General features: G+C 35.2%; 1 protein-coding gene across 1 annotated transcript in view; it reads left to right on the top strand.

Annotated features, from left to right (window-relative positions):
* Positions 1-22,429, top strand: part of ATRNL1 (attractin like 1) — a 1,198,805-nt gene that overhangs the window by 335,155 nt on the left and 841,221 nt on the right. The window contains 1 exon segment of the mRNA XM_020988143.2: positions 10,100-10,193. Within this exon segment, the coding sequence (XP_020843802.1) occupies positions 10,100-10,193 (94 nt within the window).

Raw genomic sequence — 22,429 nt, 5'->3', positions numbered from 1 at the left:
TAGGCCAGAGGGGAGAACTGAAGGATCTGAGGCCAGAGGCACAATTCCCCTAACCCCAGTACTAGGGGTGATTCAAAAAATAAGCTGCTACAAATAAAAAAAATGATCAGGCAAAAGAAAAAGAATTCAACCATAGAAAGTTACTATGAGAATACAGAAGACCCAGATTCATCTTCAGAGGAGTATACAGAAGCAAATGAATCCTCTTCTACCCCAAAGAGTAACATCAAATGGTCACCTGCCCAAAAAGAATTCATAGAAGAACTTAAAAAAGACTTTAAAAATCAAATGAGAGAGATTGAGGAAAAGCTAAAGAAAAAAAAAAAGAACAATCCAAGAAAAACAAGATTATGAAAAGAAAGTCATCCAATTAGAAAAGGAGATCCAGAATCTTAAGGAAAAAAGAACTTGAAAATCAGAATTGTGGAAGGGGAAGCCAGCAGAGTCATAAGAGACCAAGGGATAATAAAACAAAATATAAAGAATAAAAAAAAATAGAAGAGAATATGAAACATCTCATAAGAAGAACAACTGATCTGGAGAACAGATCAAGAAGAGAAAACATAAGAATAATTGGACTACTTGAAAGCTATGAGCAGAAAAAAGAATCTTGATACAATAATACAAGAAGTAATTAAAGAAAATTGTCTGAAGCATTAGAACAAAAGGAGAAAGCAGAAATCGAAAAAAAAAATTCACCGATCACCACCAGAAGGCGATCCTACAAGGAAAACCCACAGGAATATCATAATCAAATTCTGAAACACCCTCACCCCCAGCTCAAGGATAAAATATTACAAGCAACAAGAAAAAAAAATTTAAATATGGTGGTGCCACAATTAGAATCATATCAGACTTAGCACAAAATACTGTAGCTCTTGTAACACTATATATAAGAGAGTAAAATAACTGGGCCTTCGGCTGAAAATATCATATCCAGCAAAGCTAAGCATAATCCTGAGTGGAAAAAAAAATAAAAATTTAATTAATTGTCAGACTTTCAGGATTTTGTTGAAAAAACAAGCAAAAACCTGAACTTAATAGAAGATTTGACATACAAGAGCCAAGAGAAATATAAGTACAAGGGACTCAATAAGGACAGACTGTTTACCTTTTATGTATGTAAAATGTGAAACATATGTCTAAGATTGTTATTACTAATTGGGTAGTTTGTAAGAAAGGTTGGGGGTAGACCTGAATATATGAGATGATTTTAAAAGTAAAACTATTTAGGAACAACTGAAAAGAGTAATTATCTTATACAAATGATGTGCAAGAAGAAGAATTGACACAGAAGAATTAGATGGGTGAGGAGGGCTGTTAGTTCTGGAAACCTACTTTCATTGGGAATGGGTTCAAGAGGGAACGGCATGTATATATCTAGAAGAATATAAAAGTCTTCTAAATTCAGAAAGAAATAAAATGCTAAGGAGATAGGAAGAGGGGAGAGGATAAGGGAGGAATCTTTAGAAGGGAAGGTGAGGGATTAGCTTAAAGTGGGATAGAGAAGGGTATTTAGATTAATGGGAATGGAAGGATAAGAGAGTGATCCTTGTGTGGGGGTTAGGTTAAGGAATAGGAGGGCCAGGTAACAGGTAGAAGTAAAGTAGAGGAGTCAGAAGGGATAGGAAATAAGAGATATGCACAAACATAAAATAAAGATCAGGAGTAGGATTAGTTAAGAGAAAAGGAGCAGGGGTGGTAATCATGATCTTGGACAAAGTTAAGGCTAAAATAGATTTAATCAAAAGAAAAATGAAAAATTTCAGTATGTTTCAGCCATATTTATCAATGTGGTTTTGGACTATTTGAAACAACTAGACAGTATAAAGTGGTGTAATATTGCTGTGGTGTAAGACATGAGTTGGTGGACTTGGAAAAATACAGGGACAGGTGGTACAGTGGATAGAGCTCTGGCCTTGGAGTCAGGAGGACCTAAGTTCAAATCTCGCCTCAGACACTAGATCAGACATTTAACACTTACTAGCTGTGTGACCCTGGGCAAGTCGCTTACCCTGATTGCCTCACCACCCCCCCAAAAAAAAATACGGAAAGACTTGGACTTATGAAGGAAGAGATTATACACTGTCAGAGAAACAGAGGGCAAATAACCATAGCATGGTCTTGCATAGATACATATGAATGTATATGTCTATATATGAATATAATCATCAATATCTAAGTATATGTATGTGTAAGAACATATGTATATGTATGGGTATATACATAATGCATGTATATGTGTGTATATGTCTATGTATGCATGTGTGTATATATAATATACACATCTGTGCATATATGTACACTTAATTGTAACCTGGGGCACGGGAAGGAAAAATATAGAAAGACTTGGACTTATGAAGGAAGAGGTTATCCATCCTCAGAGAAACAGAGGATAAATAAGTATAATACAGTCTTACATAGATACAAATGAATATATATGTCTATATATCGCTGTGATTATCATTATCTAAGTATATGTACATGTATTTAAGTGTATGTTTTTGCAGGTATATGTATATATATACATATATATATATATATATCTGTGTATGTGTATGTATGTATGCTTATACTTAATTGTAGCCTTTGGGGAGGGGTGGAAGGGGGAAAAAGAGCAAAGAAAAGATGTATAGCTCTTAACAAAATGTATAGTATTTATTATATAGGTTTTCTTAAAATGGAAATTTATGCCTGTATATTTTGAATCCTCTCTCAGGCTGCTGTGTACATGGCAATGCTCTCCCCGCCCCTTTTCTTATTTTGTTTTATTTTACTTTTAGTATTTAAGTTTCTTTTTTCTTGTCTTATTTTGTATTTATGTTTTATACATATATATATATACACACACATACATACATACACATGTATACATATATATACACATATACATACATACACATATACACATATATATATGTATATGTGTATGTATGTATGTGTATACACACACACACACATATCTTAGCACAGTACTTGCTAAGACATGGTAGATACTATATAAATGTTTATTTCCTTCCCTTCTCTTCATTGGCAGGTTGGGTCCCCACAGGTCAGGTGACTGCTTTTCTCCTGATTTTTTAATTTGGATTTTCTAATATTGTCCTCATGAGACCTATTAGATGCATTCCACAATATCAGGCAGTTAGTTGACAGTAATTAGATTTTACAAAAGGGTGTTAATTAAGAAAATATAACAAAAACATTAGCTACAAAATAATCTCTTCCTCTGAACAATTTATACTATAACATCAATATCATAAAAGTGAATAATTTTAAGGACTTTTATAAACTAATGTAGAAGTTCATGAAAAAGACAGAAAAATTAACACAGTAACAGTATTGTAGAAATAAAGAACTTTGAAGGCAATAAGAACTATGATCAATGCAATGATCATTTGTCATTCCAGAGGTCCAATGATGAAGTATTTTATCTATTACAGAGAGGTGATGGCTTTAGGGGTGCAGAATAAGACATTTTTTTACTACACTAATATTACATGAATATAATAAATTACTATACTTAATGTAAAGTGATGTAAGCAAAGTTGAGAAACCAATACAAATAATGACTTCAACAATGTAAATGGAAAGAACTACCACCTCATAACAATAAAAAATGTCGCAAAATTATGATAAATAAGCTTGGCCCCAATGAAGAGATATGAGAAAACATCTCATCCTAGAACTTTACAGAAGTGGGAGTCCCTGGATATATGTTAGATTTTTTTGGATGTATTGATTGGTTTTGCTGATTTTTTTCCTCTTCCTCTTCCTTAAAGGATTGGCTTTCTGGGACGGAAAAAAGAGAGGGATACAGGAAGAAATCTAGGAAGGATGAAAAAGCAAAAGATATCAAAACTTTATTAAAATATCATTAATTTTTCTAGAAGAAAAATCTTCAGACAAAATACTTGAATGAAAAGGGATTAAATGATATCCAGAGGACGTGGGGAAAGAGTACAGAGAGCAGATTACACCTTCCCACTCTTACAGGCCTGTGTCTTGTCCTTTCTTAGTTCATTGATGTTATTTTAATCCAGGCTTTCAACCATTTGATTTATGGTATAATATGAGCCCAATTATAACATTATAACATATTATAATTGGCCTCCTTGACTCCATTCCCTTTCTCCTCTGATATGTACTATACCTGATTTCAGATATCACTTTGGAGAACAGCTTTCATTATGTCCTCAATTGTTTCAAATAACTACAGTCTAAGTTACAGATTGATTCAGCTGGATTTCAAGACCCTCTATAATCTGGTCCCAACATAGTTTTTCTTCAGTCTCATTCTCCCATTGTTCCCTACTTTATGGGCCCTTTGATTTAGCCAAACTGGACTCCTTGCTGTGTCCCTAAATGTAGCTTGAAATTTGGGAGCCTGTACAATGCAATGGGAAAAGAAATCAAAACTAAACCTTTCCCTCCTCTCAATAGAGAGATAAGGGACTTTGGGAACATAATGTTGCATATGATTTCTGATCCTGATCTTGTTTAATCAGTTTTGCCTAAATGTATTTCATTCAACATTCAATCAATCATAAAGCATTTACTAAACATCTTCCATGTGCCAGGCATTCTGTTAGGCACTGAGGATCCAAAAAATTGTATTTAGAGAGCAATTCATGAAAACCTGTGCCAATCTAGTTAGAGCAGCAAGGTACCCTGAGGGGTAGATGGGAGGAAGCACGGCCAGGCAAATCAAAGTATTATTACCACCTTGATCACCCTGTTCCCTCAAATCCAGATCGAGATAACCCTCAGGACCCTAAACCCATGGGCCTTTGGAATAGCAATGATACTACTCTGGTACACTCAGGTTTCAACTTAGGAAGCAGTCCCTGTAGATGCAGCGTGGTAACTTCTTCAACAGGTACTAAAGTCATAGCTACTAAAGACCCAGAATATAAAATTCTTGCCACTAAAGACTTTGGTACTATCACATGGTTCAATATCAGGAACAGGATTTTACAAGTGGAAATTGTGTCAGAGGAGAAGCATTACCATCTGCTTTGCCACTACTCTCCAAGGACCATGGGACCTTTCCATCTGACTTGCAGTTAAAAGCTTCCATATATATTTTCTCCCTTATGTGGGTGCCTTGAGAGAGGAGGGAATTGTCTTACTTTTCTGTTTCTATCCCCAGTGCTTTGTACATAGTAAGTTCTTAATAAAGGCTTTATTAATTAATTCATTCAATACCTCTTACACCTGGCATAGAAAGACAGCAAGGATACAATGTTTGCTTTCACAGAACTTACATTCTGCTGAGAGGATACAACATTTACACAAACAAGTCAATATAAAGTATATACAATGTAAATACAAAGCAATTTGCTATGTAAGTGGTAACATTACCAGCTGAGGAAATCAGGAAAAGCTTCATGTAGGAGGGCACACTTGAGCTGAACTTGAAGGAAAACTGCAATTCCATGAGGAGTCAGAGAATTCTAGACATTGGGGACAGACTGTAGATATTGAATAGTGCAGTGGAATGACATTCTATAGCAACAGAATGGGTTCACTTTGGGATTTGTTGAGTTTTAGATGCCTCTGGATCATGCAGATGGAAGCAGGCAATAGATGTTACAGGTTGTAGCAGGAAAGAAGAGTAGTTTAAAAAATGGTTAAAGTAACTAGAAGTGGTACTTAGAAAGACTGTACCCTCCCTTCTCTTTGTAGTCATCTCTGTAGATCTACTTTTGGTGGGACATGGGTTTCTCTATTCAAAAGACCTTGTTGTTGTTCAGTTGTTCAGTCATGTTTTGATTCTTTGTGACCCATTTGGGGTTTTCTTGGCAAAGATACTGGAGTCGTTTGCCATTTCTTTCTCCAACTCATTTTACAGATGAGGAAACTGAGACAAACAATGTTAACTGACTTGCCCAGGGTCACATAGCTAGTAAGCATCTGAGTCCAGATTTGAACTCAGGAATGTGAGGCTTGCTGACTACAGGCCCAACACTCTTTCCACTTACCACCTGGATGCCTCACTCAAAAGTCCTATCAAAAGAAATTTTGGAGTGCGTAGAGGCAGCTTATGCTAACTTTACGGTAATTTGTAAGATCCATTTTCTCCTCATTTAAGATGTGCTGACTTTTTAAAAAGTAGTTCTCAATTGTTCTATGTGTACTTAGATTCCTTGAATGGGACATGTCTAACTTTGGAGAGAGCAGTTCCACTTGAAATTGGAAACCAGATTACAAGGGGTTGAGGAATGAATTAGAGAAGAGTAGAGGAACTGAGTATACACAGCTTTTTTAAAAAGTATGAGGAAGAGGTATATAAGATGACATTATATAGTGGAAAGTTTTTTTGTTTTCATCAAAATATGGGGGAAAAAACTAATTTAAAACAAACTCTTCAACTCGGTGCTTCCCTTCCATTGTGCCTTATGGAATTCCTGACACGTGATGAATAAACTTCCTCTCATTTTTGACCACTTCTTCTCATACTTTTTCTGTCTGTTTGCTCTCATTGCAATCTGTTTTCCCCTAATGATGACCTTGGCTATCCTCTCTGCACTGGCTTTACCTTTTCTTTTACCTTTTCCCACAGTGATCTTAGAGGGGAATTGGAATGCTTATTGCTCCTTACTGTCACTTTTCCAAGGTCTCCCTTTACTACATCACTCAGCAACCTTTCATCCTTTGTATTTCTTATTATTAAAATTTTTCATCCTTTACAGATCATGGTGACTATCCATCAACAATCAGATCATTCTTCCTCAGTTTTCAAAGAATTCAGTACCTGACTCACCATCTGCCTCTCTTTTCCCAATTCCTGATTAAAGACCTTCTTGAGCTTTCTAATGCCTTTGATCCTGTTGAGTACCCTCTCCTCCTAAATACTCCCTTTTCAGATTTTCATGACGATAGTCCCTCTTTGGGTTTTCATGACATTATTCTGGGGTTCTCCTCCAACTTGATTATTCCTCCTCATTCCTTTTTGTTGGCTTATCATCCATACCATACTCCTGCCTCTGGATATTCCTCAGTGCTCATTCTGGGGCCCTCCTTTCTTCTTTCTGTCTTCTCTTAATTGGTAACCTCATCAGCTCCGATGGGTTTAATTACCATTTGTATTTAAAGGATCCACAGATTGATATATCTAGGACTGATCTCTCCCCTGAAATTCAATGCATTACAATCTATGATCCACAAAGCTCATGAAGTAATTTTCCTTAAATGCATATCTGTTCAAATCAGTCACCACTCAATAAACTTTAATGGCTCTGTATTGCCTCTAGCTTAAAATATAAACTCCTTAGTTTGACTTTTGGAACCCTTCACAATCTGGTGCCAACCTATCTTTCTTTAAATATTTAGGAAGAGGGATTAGTTCTTTCTTTATCTGAATCTCTACTCCTAGCATAGTGCTCAATATGTAGTAGACTCAATAAATTTTAATAACTTTGCATGTTGATTGATAAACATTGTTGACTGATAGACACTTAACTGAAATCTTTCTCCCTGCAGCTTATATCAAATCATGAAAGTTTATTTTTAGAGCTATGCTAAATAAATCCAATCACTTTTCTACATGATAGTATCTAAAGTAATTGAGGAAAACTATCATCTTGTTCTCCCCTCCACTTCCACTACCACCTAAAAAAACATGTTCACTCCTTATTTCCTGCCTTTGCCTAATCTACCTCTTTGCCTTTATATCTAAGATCCAAGTGCTTGGGTAGCACCCCGGGGTGCTATTTTTAAGCTAGCTTAAATAAAATAATTTTAAATGCTTTTGAAAGACTTTAATAAATCTATAGAAAGAGCATTATTTTTTTTCCCTACATTCCCAGAGTATTGGTATTCAAGGCTATAGAATATGTTTGTACATGCTCATTAATCAGAGCAAATGGTTTTATGAAAAGTCAGATAGCAATAATACCTTATATTTGTATGGATTTGTTAACTTTAACTTGTTTTTTTACGTGTATTATTTAATTTTGGTAGTGCAACTTCAACACATTTGGAAAACACTTCAATATAGATTAGAGCTTAAGTATACTTTCTGATCAAATGTCTTTCATGTAATTGATAGCAATTCAACCTATAATATTAGTCTCAATTTCTTCTTTAGAGCCAGAATACTACAAATAGCTCTTTTGAATATGATGAGGGAGAGAAATATTGAACTCTTGTGGTACTCACCTGTAGGTAGGGAATTAATCTCCTCCTTTTGTAAATTCATGAAGGACATTGGATAGAGGAAGATAATTTTCAGACCTAGAAATCTACCTCTTGTGTCTCTTCTGAGCTCCAGTATCATAAACCCATCCCTTTTCTGAGTTTCTCTGCCATTGTTGAGGACACCACTATCTTTCTGTTCACCCAAGTCCATGACTTTGGTGTTATCTGTGAATGCTCATTCTCATTCACCCTACATATCCATTTACTTGCCAAATTTCATTGGTTCTCTATCCACAACATCCCTCAAAAATGTTCCCTTCTCTCCACTTACAGAACCATTATTGCACTTTAGGCCCTCATCACCTGTTGCCTGGATGATTTTTATATCAGCCTAATTGGTCTCCATGCCTCAAGTTTTCCCCCCTTTCCAATGTACCTTATACCCGGCTGCTTCCTAAAGCACATAGTTAACATTTTCTCCCCCCATTTAATCAACTCTAGGGGTTCCTATTACCTTTAGGATGAAAAAATGAGTTCTTTTGCTATATAAAGTGCTGTGTGTCATTGAAAGCTCAATCTAGCCTCCTTCTACCTTTCCAGTTTTATCACATATTATTCCTCATTCTGTACTCTAATGTCCAGTTATAACTAGACTTCTCTGTTCCTTATGCAAAGCTCAAACCAGATTATGAAGGTCTTTAAATCTCAGAATGAGAAGTTTGTAGATTATTCTAGAGGTGATAGGGAGTCGTTTAATCTTCTTGAGCTGTTGAATGACAATGTGAAACCAATGTCCTAACAATTTCATTTTAGCAACTATGCCTAAGTACTATGTCAACCTTATTTGTCATCATCGTCATTATTTCAGGCTCAATATTATATCTATTTAAATGATAGTTATTGTAGGCTAATTTTACTTGTCTTTTTGTCAGTAGTGTCTATAAAATTATACATAACGATTGGAGAATTTGTGGAGGTTTTAAAAGATTGCTTCAAAAATTGGTTTGTATTTCCTGCTAGTCAGCAAATATTTATTATTTACTATATATCAGATACCATCCTAAATAATGAGGATAGAAAGAAAAGCAAAAACATAGTACGTCCTTTAGAGGAGCTCACACTCTGCTGGTAGGGAGCCATTCCTACCTGGCAAATTGTTGTTGTTGTTGTTATTGAGTCATTATTCAGTCTTATCCCACTCTTTGTGCTACCATTTTGGGTTTTCTTGGCAAAGATACTGGAGTGGTTTGCCCTTTCTTTCTCCAGTTCGTTTTGCAGATGAGGAACTGCAGCAAACAGGCTTAAGTGATTTGCCCAGGTCACATAGTTAGTAATTGTCTGAGGCTGGATTTGAATTCATGAAGACGAGTCTTCCTGACTCCAGGCCTTGCACTCTCTCTTCTGCACCATCTAACTGCCCCTTGCATTTAATAAAATATTTTAAATGCATTTAATAAAATAATTTTAAATGCATTTAATAAAATATTCGATTGATTAATTCATTGATTCTTGTGTGACTGTATGCTGGCCTGCTAAGATCTAGTTAGATAAGAGGAGACTATGACAAGAACCACACATACACACGCACATATGCACACATTTATATTTATATTCCTTTCATGCTGAATTTCATTTGAGAATTTAAGAACATTGGGAAAATAGCACATGGTGTTGAGGAGGAAATTGGTGCTTAATATACTAGTAGAATTCCTTAAATATTAAGACTATAACAATTCTGAAATATTTATTGTATTAGGTAAGCTATTTAATAATATCAATTAATATGTAATTTTTGAGTACTAATTTTGACCATAATGATATTGATTATGTAGATTCATATATAACTAAAGCATTGTTACCATAACTACACATTCTGTAATGTACATATTTATGACAAATCCATCTCTCTCTCTCTCTCTCTCTCTCTCTCTCTCTCTCTCTCTCTCTCTCTCTCTAGCTTGTACATGCAGTGGTCATGCAAATATTTGTCATATGCACACAGGAAAATGTTTCTGCACAACTAAAGGAATAAAAGGAGATCAGTGCCAGTTGTAAGTATAAATGACATATGTTGGGAAATTTTGTTTATTCATTATTTTTTACCAGAAAGAATTACTTTAGCTTTTCAAGAAACTTGTTTTGCTCTTTAGCAAAATTATCTTCTCTTATCCACATTTGCTCTAATTTTTTTGTTAAAGGTAGCCTCACAGAGCATCAATTTTATAGTTATCTGGGTTCATAATGCTGGCATTTTCTTTAACTCTTCTCTGTCATTCATCCCTAGTATTCACTAAGTTATCAAGTCTTGTGATATGTACATCATTCACATCCATGTTCTTCACTCACATGGCCACCACTCAAATTATCAGCTCTCATCTGGACTATTGAGTAGCTTCCTAAATGGAACTTATCTTCAATCTTTTACCCTCTCAAACTTTCTTCCACACAGCTGTCAAAAATACTCTTCCTAAAGCATAAGCCTTAAGGGAGGGAGAGAAGAGAATAAGTATTTAAGTGCCACTATGTTCCAGGGCCTATGTTAAATGCTTCACATCTATCTCATTTGATACTTACAACAACCCTGAGAGGTAGGTGCTATTATAATTTTTATTTTACAGTTGAGGTAACTGAAGCAGATAGATTTAAAATAACTTTCCCAGGGTCACACAGATAGGCAATGTCTTGAACTTAAGTTTTTTTTTGTTGTTTTTTACTCCAGGGCCAGTGCTCTGTGCAATATGGCACCACTATGGGCTTTACTATGTTATCCCTGCTCTAGAGCCCTTCAGTAGGTCCTTAATGAATCTAGGGTAAGATGCAAAGTCTTTAGCGTACTGTTTAAATCCCTAAGCAGTGTGATTTCAAACTACCTTCATTGCATATTACTTCCCATCACAAAATTTACTTTCAATCCAGATTGAAAAAATGTGCTTTTCTTCAATCTTGGAATTCCAACTGTGGCCTCTGTGCCATTGCTTTGGTTGTGCCTGTGGTGGAATGCATACTCTAAGGAGCGTGAGTTAACTTGGCTACTGATTTGCCCTTGCCGTATGAATTCCTTGGCCATGCATATTCCCTGTATGTGCCTCCCTCTGCTGCCATCCTTTCTCACCAGTGATTGTGCCTTTGTGTTACCTGGCAGGGTTAGAGGTAGATAGGAATCTTCCTTGCTATTCATTTTGCTATGGTATTTAATGAAACAACAAATGGGATGGATCAGTCTTCTGTGCTGGAGTCCCACTTTCTGTCCCAGTAACTTTCTCAAAAGTGTCAATCCCCGTCTACCTATGTGAGTTTTTTCCACAATTAGAACATAAGCCCAGGGCAGCTAGGGGGCACAGTGGATACAGCACCAGCCCTGGAGTCAGGAAGACCTGAGTTCAAATCTGGCCTCAGACACCCTGATTGCCTTACCAAAACAAATGCTTTAAAATACCTGTTCCTTCCTGTAAGACTTATAAATACATCTTTCAGTCATCCTAAACTTCCTACCTAGTCTTTTGTTAATTTGAAGTTACTTTTGATCAGAGTTTCTTAACCTGGGGTCATAGATCTGCGGATAAATTTCAGGGGAGTTACAAACTTGGATGGAAAAAATGGATTTGTATTTTCACTAATCTCTAACTGAAATTTAGTTTTTCCTAGACAGTAAATTATGATACTATTAGGCTTCACCAGACTGCCAAATGCATCTATGACAAAAAAAAAAAGATTGAGAATACTTGCTTTAAAATAATCCAGTCGATTTATCTGCTGGCTCCTTATACTTTTCTTATTTGTGTCTTTGTTCATTCAATCTATTTGTGGCCACTGTTAGCAATTTTGATTTTACCTTACTTGATATTCACTTTATTCTTTACTTGTTTGTTGATCAGTTCTATCTTGTCCTTTATTTTTAAATTGCCTTTGCCCAGCTGACTGTATTTCTTTTACTTTAATATTAGTTGGAGTGACTTGCTTTTTAAAATATTTCCTTCAGTTAAACTTAAACATTTTATGCCTAATAGTTATGGTTTTGATTTAGATTTTTTAATATAATATTTATTTATCCATAAACAGATTAAATAATTTCTATGAAAATAAAACACATGTTAATAAAAAAAAAGCAATGAACATTGTTGTCAAAACTTTTTGGGGCATTATTATAGTAATCTTTAGAAAACAATATAAGTCATTCCCTCAAATGTCTGTTCATGGTATTTTGGATCAAGGAGTTACATAGTTGTATATGGGTTGTTAACTAAAGGGAGTACAATTTTAGTTTAGCTTGTTTTCAGACAATGACTTGGATCATAGATTTAGAGCTGCAAGGGTGCTCAGAGGTCTAGTACATTTTACAGTTGAGGAAACCAAGGCCCTAAGTGCTTTGTCTGTGGTCTCATAGGAAAGAAGTAGTTAGAGCTGGGATTTGAAGCCAGCTCATTTGATTCCATATCCAGCACAAGACTGGTCTTTAACATTTAAGATTAATTTGAGAGAGTTCTGGGAACATGGAAGAGTTGGTCAGAAAATTCCAAGCTCTCCAGATTTCCCCCACAAACAAGATAAAATTGTGCCTCTGGGCAAAAATAAAGCAGTAAAAATAAATAAGAATGGGGCAGAACAGTGGTCCTCCTGGGACAATAAGAGATCTAAAGAAAAACCCCAGGATGAGGTTTGGTCTCTGGGAAGAGTAAACACCTCGGCTAGTTCCACTTAAGCAACAAGGGGCAAGTCTTGGGGTTAACAGGGTTGGGAGGCAGCCTCCACCCCAACCACAAGAACTTTTACACCAAGGACAGTGAGGGCAGTTTGGCATCTGAGCCTGGGAGGATTGAGGGAACCTCTGCTGACAAGGAATGCCAGCCCCAACTGTGCTTCTGAGATACAGCCCTGGGTATCTAGCATGCTCCCAGTGAGCACAGAAGCAGTGGGTGGGTATACTGCTGGCTGTGGGCACTAACTAGACTGGGGGTCATGGTTTCAGTTCTAGGCCAGAGGGGAGAACTGAAGGATCTGAGGCCAGAGGCACAATTCCCTAACCCAAGTACAAGGGGTTATTACAAAAAATAAGCTGCTACAAATAAAAAAAAATGATCAGGCAAAAGAGAAAGAATTCAACCATAGAAAGTTACCATGAGAATACAGAAGACCCAGATTCATCTTCAGAGGAGTATACTGAAGCAAATGAACCCTCTTCTACCCTAAAGAGTAACATCAAATGGTCACCTGCCCAAAAAGAATTCATAGAAGAACTTAAAAAAGAATTTAAAAATCAAATGAGAGAGAGATTGAGGAAAAACTAAAAAAAGAAAAAAAGAATAATGCAAGAAAAACAAGATTATGAGAAGAAAGTCAACCAATTAGAAAAGGAGATCCAAAATTTTAAGGAAGAAAACAACTCCTTAAAAATCAGAATTGTGGAAGGGGAAGCCAGCAGAATCATAAGAGACCAAGGGATAATAAAACAAAATAAAAAGAATGAAAAAATAGAAAAGAATGTGAAACACCTCATAAGAAGAACAACTGATCTGGAGAACAGATCAAGAAGAGAAAACATAAGAATAATTGGATTACTTGAAAGCTATGATCAGAAAAAGAATCTTGATACAATAATATAAGAAATAATTAAAGACAATTGTTCTGAAGCATTAGAACAAGAGGAGAAAGTAAAAATAGAAAAATCCACGGATCACCACCTGAAAGAAATCCTACAAGGAAAAAACATAGGAATACCATATCCAAATTCTGAAATCCCCAGATCAAGGATAAAATATTATAAGCAACAAGAAAAAAAAACAATTTAAATATGGTGGTGCCACAATTAGAATCGCACAAGATCTAGTAGCATCTACACTAAAAGACCACAGCTCTTGGAACACTATATATTGAAGAGCAAAAGAACTGGGCCTCTGACCAAAAATATCATACCCAGCAAAGCTAAGCATAATCCTGAATGGAAAAAAATGGAAATTTAATGAATTGTCAGACTTTCAGAATTTCATTAAAAACAAAACAAAACAAAACCTGAACTTAATAGAAGATTTGACGTACAAGAGCCAAGAGAAATGTAAGGTACACACCAAAGCCTAATTATAAGGGACTCAATAAGGACAAAGTATTCACCTTTTTTATGAGGAAATGTAAATTATATGTCTAAGATTGTTATTAGTAGTTGGGTATTTGTAAGAAAGATTGGGGTAGATCTGAGTATGATATGATTTTTAACAAGTAAAACCATTTAGGAACAGCTAAAAAGAGTAATTATCTTACACAAATGATGTGCAAGAGGAAGAAATGACACAGAGGAATTAGATGGGTGAGGAGGGCTGTTAGTTCTGGAAAACTACTTTCATTGGGAATGGATTCAAGAGGGAACAGTATATATATATCTAGAAGATTATAAAAGTCTAAATTCAGAAAGAAATAAAACTCTAAGAGGATAGGGAGGGGGGAGAGGATAAGGGAGGGATCTTTACAAGGGAGGGTGAGGGAGTAGGTTAAAGGAGGATATAGAAGGGTGCTTAGATTAATATAAGAGAGGGATCCTTGGGTAGGGGTTAGGTTAAGGAATAGGAGGGCAAGATAGCAGGTAGAAGTAAAGTAGAGGAGTCTGGAGGGGTAGGAAATAAGAGATATATACAAACATAAAATAAAGATCAGGAGTAGGATTAGTTAGGGGAAAAGGAGCAGGGATAGTAATCATTATCTTGGACAAATTTAAGGCTAAAACATATTTAATCAAAAGAGAAAAACAGGGAAACTTCACTATTTATATGCCAGATTGTAAATTGTGGTTTGGGTTATTTAAAACAACTAGACAGTATAAGGTAGGAATATTGTTGTGGTGTGGGAAATGATGAGTTGATAGACTTGGAAAAATATGGAAAGACTTGGACTTATAGAGAAAGAGGTTATCAACCATCAGAGAAACAGAGGGCAGATAAACATAGTATGGTCTTGCATAGATGCATATGTATGTCTATATGTGAGTATATTGATAATTATCAATATCTAAGTATAGGTGTGTGTATGTATGGATACATATATAATGTATGTATATATGTGTATATGTCTATGTATGTATACATATATGTACATATCTACATATCTACATATGTGTATTTATGTGTATACATATATATGTACACTTAGTTGTAACCTTCTAGGGCAGGGGAAGGGAAGAAAAAGAACAAAGTAAAAAGTACACAGCAAAGAACAAAGGTAAACTTACAAGGAAGCAAAGAAAAGATGGAAAGCTCTTAATACAATGCATAGTATTTATTACATAGGCTTTCTTGAAATGGAAAGTTATTGCTGTATATTTTGAATCCTCTCTTATGTTCTATGCACATGGCAATACTTTTCTCTTTCTTGTTTTTGTACATTTTAGTTTTAGTATTTAAGTTTGTTTCTCCTTTTATTTTATTTTTAAGTTTAAAATATAAAATTATAAAATATAAAAAATTTAAAATTAATTGTCTATATTTCTAAGCAATCAATTAAAGAACAAGGATGGACAGAGAAGATGAAAAGGACTATGACCACTTATGTAAAGTTTGTTTTTTGTGATTTGTGACTTTTTATTTTTGGAGATATATATATATATTATATATAATATAATATATATTATATTATATATATATATATATATATATATGTGTGTATGTATGTGTATATATATATATATATACGCACATACATACATATATATGTGTGTGAACACTAGACTTCCATCATGAGTTTCTAAGTTTATAAATACAGATTTGTAAGAATTAGTGAAAGTAGGATTTAAAAAACATGATATTTTTATTTTAAGTGAAACATTTCCTCTAGATTGTGCTTTGGTAATGAAAAATGAAAAATATCACATTTTTGTCTTAATGCTTATTTATGATTGTTTACAACAGAAAAAAAAAACCATGGAACACATATTCAGCTGTTAAAGTGAAACCATTCCTTCTCTATTTCACCCCCCCCCTTCTTGCTTTTTATGTTGCCTTTGCACATATGGGGAAAAAAAGAATGAGGCCATATTTTTTATTATAATTCTTTCATTATAATGTGCAAATTTTATCAGAGAAATGTTGTAGTGCAGAGATGTTATGAAGTAGTGTCATTCATAAGACAATATACTTGTAGTATATATGACTTCTGTCCTGTTTCCTCAAGGACATAGCTATTGTAATATATTTGGGAAAATAATTATATTTATCACCTAAGTCAATGGCTTTAAAAAATCTGTATTAATTCCTGGCTTATTTTTAAATAACTTGTATTCAATATGTGACCTTCACAATAAATGTTCAACTACATACTGTATGTTTATTATTTTAGGACCAGTATAGGTAAGGCAAATATAAAGAGACTTAGCACTAGTTGGACCACAGGATTAGGAATTTCTTTCAGTCACAATAATTCTCTAAGAGCAGCCAGTTGTAAAGAGCTTATGGTTTATGTTGGTGGAGGAAGTACCCACACTGACAAAATTTCAGGTCCTTGTATTAAAACATGTTATCTGTAAGTAAGATGTTGATTTTTTAAAATTAAACTCTTATGATGCATAAATAAGAATACTTTAATACTTTATTTCTTTTCAAGTTTAATAGTATTTTATTTTTTCCAGAGTTACATGTCAAGAAAATTTTTAGCATTAATTTTTACAAGATTTTGAGTTGGAAATTTTCTCCTTCCCTCCTTCTCCTTCGTTCTGAAAATGTTAGGCAGTTCAACATAGTCTATACATGTGTTATCATGTAAAAATATTTCCATATTAGTCGAAGTTGTGAAAGAAACTAATTTTTTAAAAATGAGAAAGAATAAAGAAAGTGGAAAAATATGCTTCTATCTGCATTCACAGTCCATTAGTTATTTATCTGGATATGGATAGCATTTCTCTTTGTGAGTCCTTTATACACTTTTATACTTTCTAAAGGGTTTTGGGTTGAATTAGAAGAAATTACATAGATTTATATTAGGATTTGTTTGACATATAGCTAAAAACTGAGAATCTGCATTGTGTATAGATTAAGATCTAGGATCTGAGTCAGCGATACCCTAGTTCATGTCCTAACTCTGCCACATAATGACTGTGACCCACTTGGTAAGTCACTCAACCTCTTAGTGCCCTTTTGACCTTTCTGAGACTCTAAATTGTAGAGAAAGAACTAATTTTCTTTGGTAAAGGTCTCCTCACTGGGTGCTCTCATACATTGATGAAATCATTGATCTGATTTAAAAAAATAAGTGTAAATGATGGATGTTCTTGCAAGTGACAGAAAGCTGGGAATGATGCATAAATTCCAAACACAGAGCAGCGATGGTTCTACTTTATGTTACTCTTATCAGATCATAACTGATGTACCACGTTTCGATCCAAGTACCACATTTTAGACAGTACATAGATAAGTCAGAGTATGTCCTAGGAATGGTATCTAGGTTGATGAAATGCATCTAGTTCATGGAATAATAAGATTAATTAAAGGAACTGGAGATGTTTAGTTTGGAGAAGAGAATACTTAGGGGTGCTATGAGAGTTATTAAGGTCTATTATGTGGAAGAAAGTAGGCTGATTCTGTTTGATCCCATATAGCAGAATAATGAGCAATAGGTAGAAGTTACAAAGTAGAAAACGTAGATTGGATATAAAGAAAGCCTTACCAATAATTAGAGCATCAGGTTTCCTTCATTGGAGGCCTTCCTTTCAAAGCTGGGTGAATATGTTTTTATAAAGTGTTCTTTTTCATGTACAGTATAAACTCTATGATTGCTCAAATCTCAAATCTCAACAACCTCAAATATGCAGATGATACCACTCTGATGGCAGAAAGTGAAGAAGAGTTAAGAACCTCTTGATGAGGATGAAAGAGGATAGTATAAAAACTGGCTTGAAACTTAACATTAAAAAATAGTAAGATCTTGGCAACTAGTTCCATCACTTCCTTTCAAATAGAGTAAGAAAAAATGGAAGCAGTGTCCTATTTTATATTCTTGGTCTGAAATGACTGCAGATAGCCACTATAGCCATGAAATTAAAAAATGCTTGCTCCTTGGAAGGAAAGCCATGGCAGGTCTGGACAACATACATCACCTTGACAACAAAGGTGCCAAGTCAAAGCTGTAGCTTTTCCAATAGAAATGTATGGCAGTGAGAATTGGGCAATAAGGAAAGCTGAGCACCACAGAATTGGTGCTTTCAAATTGTGGTGCTATAAAAAACTTTTGAGAGTCCCTTGGACAGCAAGGAGAGCAAATAAGTCAATACTTCAAGAAATTAATTCAGGCTATTCACTGGAAGGTTGAATACTGAAGCTGAAGCTGAAGTACTTTGGCCATATGATGACAGGATGGGACTTTTTGGAAAAGACTGTGATGTTGGGAGAGATTGAAGGCCTAAGGAAGAGGAGAGGGCAGAGGATAAGGTGTATAGATAGTGTCATGGAAACAACAAACATGAACTTGGACAGACTTTGAGAGATAGTGGAGCAAAAAGAGACAGACATGACTGAACAACAATAATTCTTTGAAATCCAAAGCAACAAGCAACCATTATGTATCTTGCACAGAATCAAGAGACTCAACATTTAGATTAGAGCTGGGTTCCATTCTCAACTCTGTCACCTATGTGATACTTTGATATGTGGTATAATGGATAGAGCTTTAGACATAGAGTCAAGGAGGCCCTTGATTTGACATACTTCAGAGAACACTTTCTGTCTGTGTGACCTTAGACAAGTCATTATCTTGCTTGGCATGGTAGACAGAAGGTTGAATTTACAGTCAGAATACCTGTTTTCAAGTCTTGCCTCTAACACGTACTAGCTGGTCACCCTGGACCAGTCATTTATCTCCTCAGTACCTATGATGGGTGGATCTGATTCAGGCCAGTCCCCTGTTATTTTAGGTTTTGTGTTGGAATGAAATGGAACACTCACAGGTCATTCAGCAGTTAAAAAATAAAGTTTACTTAGCCATAGCATGTAGAGGATATCCACCAAAGCCCTTAGCTTGAGTAGACTCAGGCTTTCCCATTCTAGTCCCCACCTCCTTATGGAAAGATATGGTTAGCAGGTCATGAGGTTACTCAGGTGTTCTTGGGATATCCATCATGTCAGAAATATCTGTACTCCATATGGTTGAATCTTTTTATTCCCATAGAAGACCAGGAAGTAACTCGGTATCACCAGAGAGCACCAGATAATCCCATCATGGGAGCTGAAGCTTGGGTTTTAAGTCCTTGCATCATTCAAGTCCACAGGACCCCCTTGGGAAGGGGAAGGGGGAAAAAGACAGGGAGGGTGAACCTGCACTACTAGTGGTCCTACCATAATACCCTAGGTAACTCTGTAAGACACAAAGTTGCTGAACAGTCATTTACTTATTCTGCAGTAGAAAGGGCATCTCCTTAACATTTGCCTACATTATTGAAATGCCAGGTCTAGACAGAATAGAGGTTACTTAACCTCACTTGGACTCAATTCCTTTATTTTTGAAAGGTATGATGTGTCATCTGAAGAGGGTGGATTAGATACTCTCTGAAGTACCTTCTAGATCTTTAATACTGAAGTATGAAAAATAGAGTATTTTAAGTGTTTTAATTTGGTTTTAACTCCAAGTAAAAGTTGTAAAAACAGTTTATCCAATAGTATGCCTACCAAAATATTAGAAATGATACATTTACATTATTTGTCCTGTTTTGAAAAAATAAATACTCCCTTCAGTATGTGTCTGTGCTTACCATACAAAATAGATTAAAATGTTTCAAGGAAGTAGAAGGATCTTTGGAAAAAGAAAAAAAAATTTCTTTAGAGTTGGCCTGCGCAACAAACTTCCTGTGAGCCGCTTGTGTCTCACCAAAGGATTTTGGGTGCCACAAAAAAAAAAATGTAGAGGATGGAAAAGAAAGTAAAGATGTAATGAATGCTGTGTCTGTGCCTCACTTAATCCACCTTCCACTGGTCACTATTGTGTCTGTCATATAATTTGGTGGATGGGTTGCTGTTGCACACTCTCTCCTGTTTGTCACGTGACCTATGGTAACCAACCACCTCAGTCTGTCTTTAGTCTGAGAGGAGTGAGAATCATATCTTTTCCCTATGTTTTTGGTCATTATGGGCATTGAACAGGGTCAAAGTGAGTGTAGCCACATGCCAATGCAACTGACACCCTCTATGTGATGAGTGGCAACAACATGAGGGCTTCTCCGTCTCTCTAGCTGCACAGCCACCCTCCAAGTTACATGAGTGTCTGGCACTCTGTCCAAAGTCAGACATTCAGTTCATTATTTCTTTGCAAGTGAGCAGTTGCTGTGGAGATTTTTTTGTTCTAGCATTAAATTTTTTGGGGTGACTTTGTAAAATGGGTGATAAAAAGAAATGTAAGATCAAATCAGAACATAAAATATTGAATCTGGAGTGGACAAATAAATACTTGTTTACTTCCACGAGAGACAAAATATTGTACCTTGTTTTCTGAGAAGTATTAGCTGTTCCAAAGAAATACAATCTTTGTCATCATTTCGAATCAAAACATCTTGCCTTATGCAAATTGGACACCAGTGACAAACAAGTTAAAACATCCAAATTGCTGAAAAATCTCAGTGGGGAACAATGGTTTTTCAAGGAAGTAAACTCAGAAAATGAGGCAGTTACTAAGGTTAGTTTTCAGATTTCTAAAGAAATCTATTTCAAACATGTTTCAAACTGATTGCTGACAAGAAGTGTAATATGTCCCATTAACAAAACGTAAACAGTAAGAAAATTTGAAAAATGTATTAAAACTTGTACTGCCTAGCAAAGTAATTTTTTTAACATTAATGTGATTGAATGATAAATAAAAATCTTAAGTAATAAGTATAATTAATTGATATTAGTTAAAATTTCACTTTTAAAGTATGGTTTATTTGCAAAATAGTTTAATCATTAATTATACCTTGGAAAGTGAGGCCCTAAAAACCTATCTGTGGCTCTAAGAGGTTTAACATATTTTAATTTTGGCCTCTGTCTACTTCCAAGTTGTGTAGGTCTGCTTTAGAGGCTATCATTATCCTCATTCACAAATATCCATATGAGATTTTATGCCGTATTAAATTATAGCATGCTTTTTTACCCTTTCTCTGTAATTGATCAACAAGAAAACTATCGAAATCTGGAGACTATACATCCTTCTCTGCTATACACTTATCTGTGGCCCCTAGAGGGCACTAAAGATTGATTTTTTTTTTAAAATTAATTTTCCCCTCCAAAAGAGAGCAGTTAACATTCAGAAAGGGTTGCAAGACAGATTCCTTTTATTTGATAGTTTTGGGGGCAATATTACTTGTGCTTTCATATTTCTGGGGTACTTGTACTACTTGTGGTACCCATAAAGTACCATGTTTAAATAGCAAATGCTCAGGTTTGATTATGAATTACCTTAATTAATAAAGAGCAAAAGTCATCAACTCTAAACTTTTTAAACTTAGACCACGGTTTGATTACATAGCTACAACTTGATATTGTGTAACTTAAAAAGGTTCGAGAGACATAGTTTCTGGGTAATTTAATAATTTTATTAATAAGGCAAGCAGGTAATTAATAAAAGATGGTCATTTGGCCCTCTCAGACCAAAGACAATCATGGCAGGTGGTTCACAGTTTATATACCCTCCTGAAGAGTAAGTGTTCAATGAGGGCATGATGTTATACTTGGACAGAGAAATTATCGCTTTACTAAGACTATAGTGGAAGAAGTGACACTTTTAAAACAGGACTTTTCTTTGGTGTGTTACTTAAAAAAATAAAATAGAATAAAATTGTGAATAAGTAAAGAAAATGTACTGATGAAAGTCTTTATGTGTATGATTTTTTGCACACTAAGACAAAATTGAGTTGAAATAAAAAAATCTTAATAAACAAAATGAATATTTAATGACTGTGATACTTCAGAAACAAAATATACGGTCATTTAAAAAGCCCTTCCCAAATTCTGTGACTTTTTTTTGTGTGTCCCCTGTGATCATTATGACATGGCCTCAACATCTTTTTGGGGTACACATAGGGGCCCTGAGATTCATTTCGGAATGATGATAATGGCATTACAGTGAGAATTCTGCCTTGCTCTCAAGCCAAGGAAAGGCTTGGGGCAGACTTAGTAGCCTGTCTATGACTCTCATGAAACTTCTCCACCTTTTTTTTTTTCAGTTCAATAGGCATTGATTAAACACCTATGATATGTAGGGCTATGTGGGAGGCATTGGGTGAACAAGGAGAAATATAACCTAGGAGCTTTTCTCAAGGACTTACAATCTAATGGGAGGGGGCTAGAGAGGA

The sequence above is a fragment of the Phascolarctos cinereus genome, unplaced genomic scaffold, assembly GCF_003287225.1.
Source record: "Phascolarctos cinereus isolate Bilbo 61053 unplaced genomic scaffold, phaCin_HiC Scaffold_3;HRSCAF=262, whole genome shotgun sequence".
NCBI lineage: Eukaryota > Metazoa > Chordata > Mammalia > Diprotodontia > Phascolarctidae > Phascolarctos > Phascolarctos cinereus.
The sequence above is the reverse complement of the archived record's forward strand: the minus strand, read 5'-3'. Positions and strand labels throughout refer to the sequence as shown.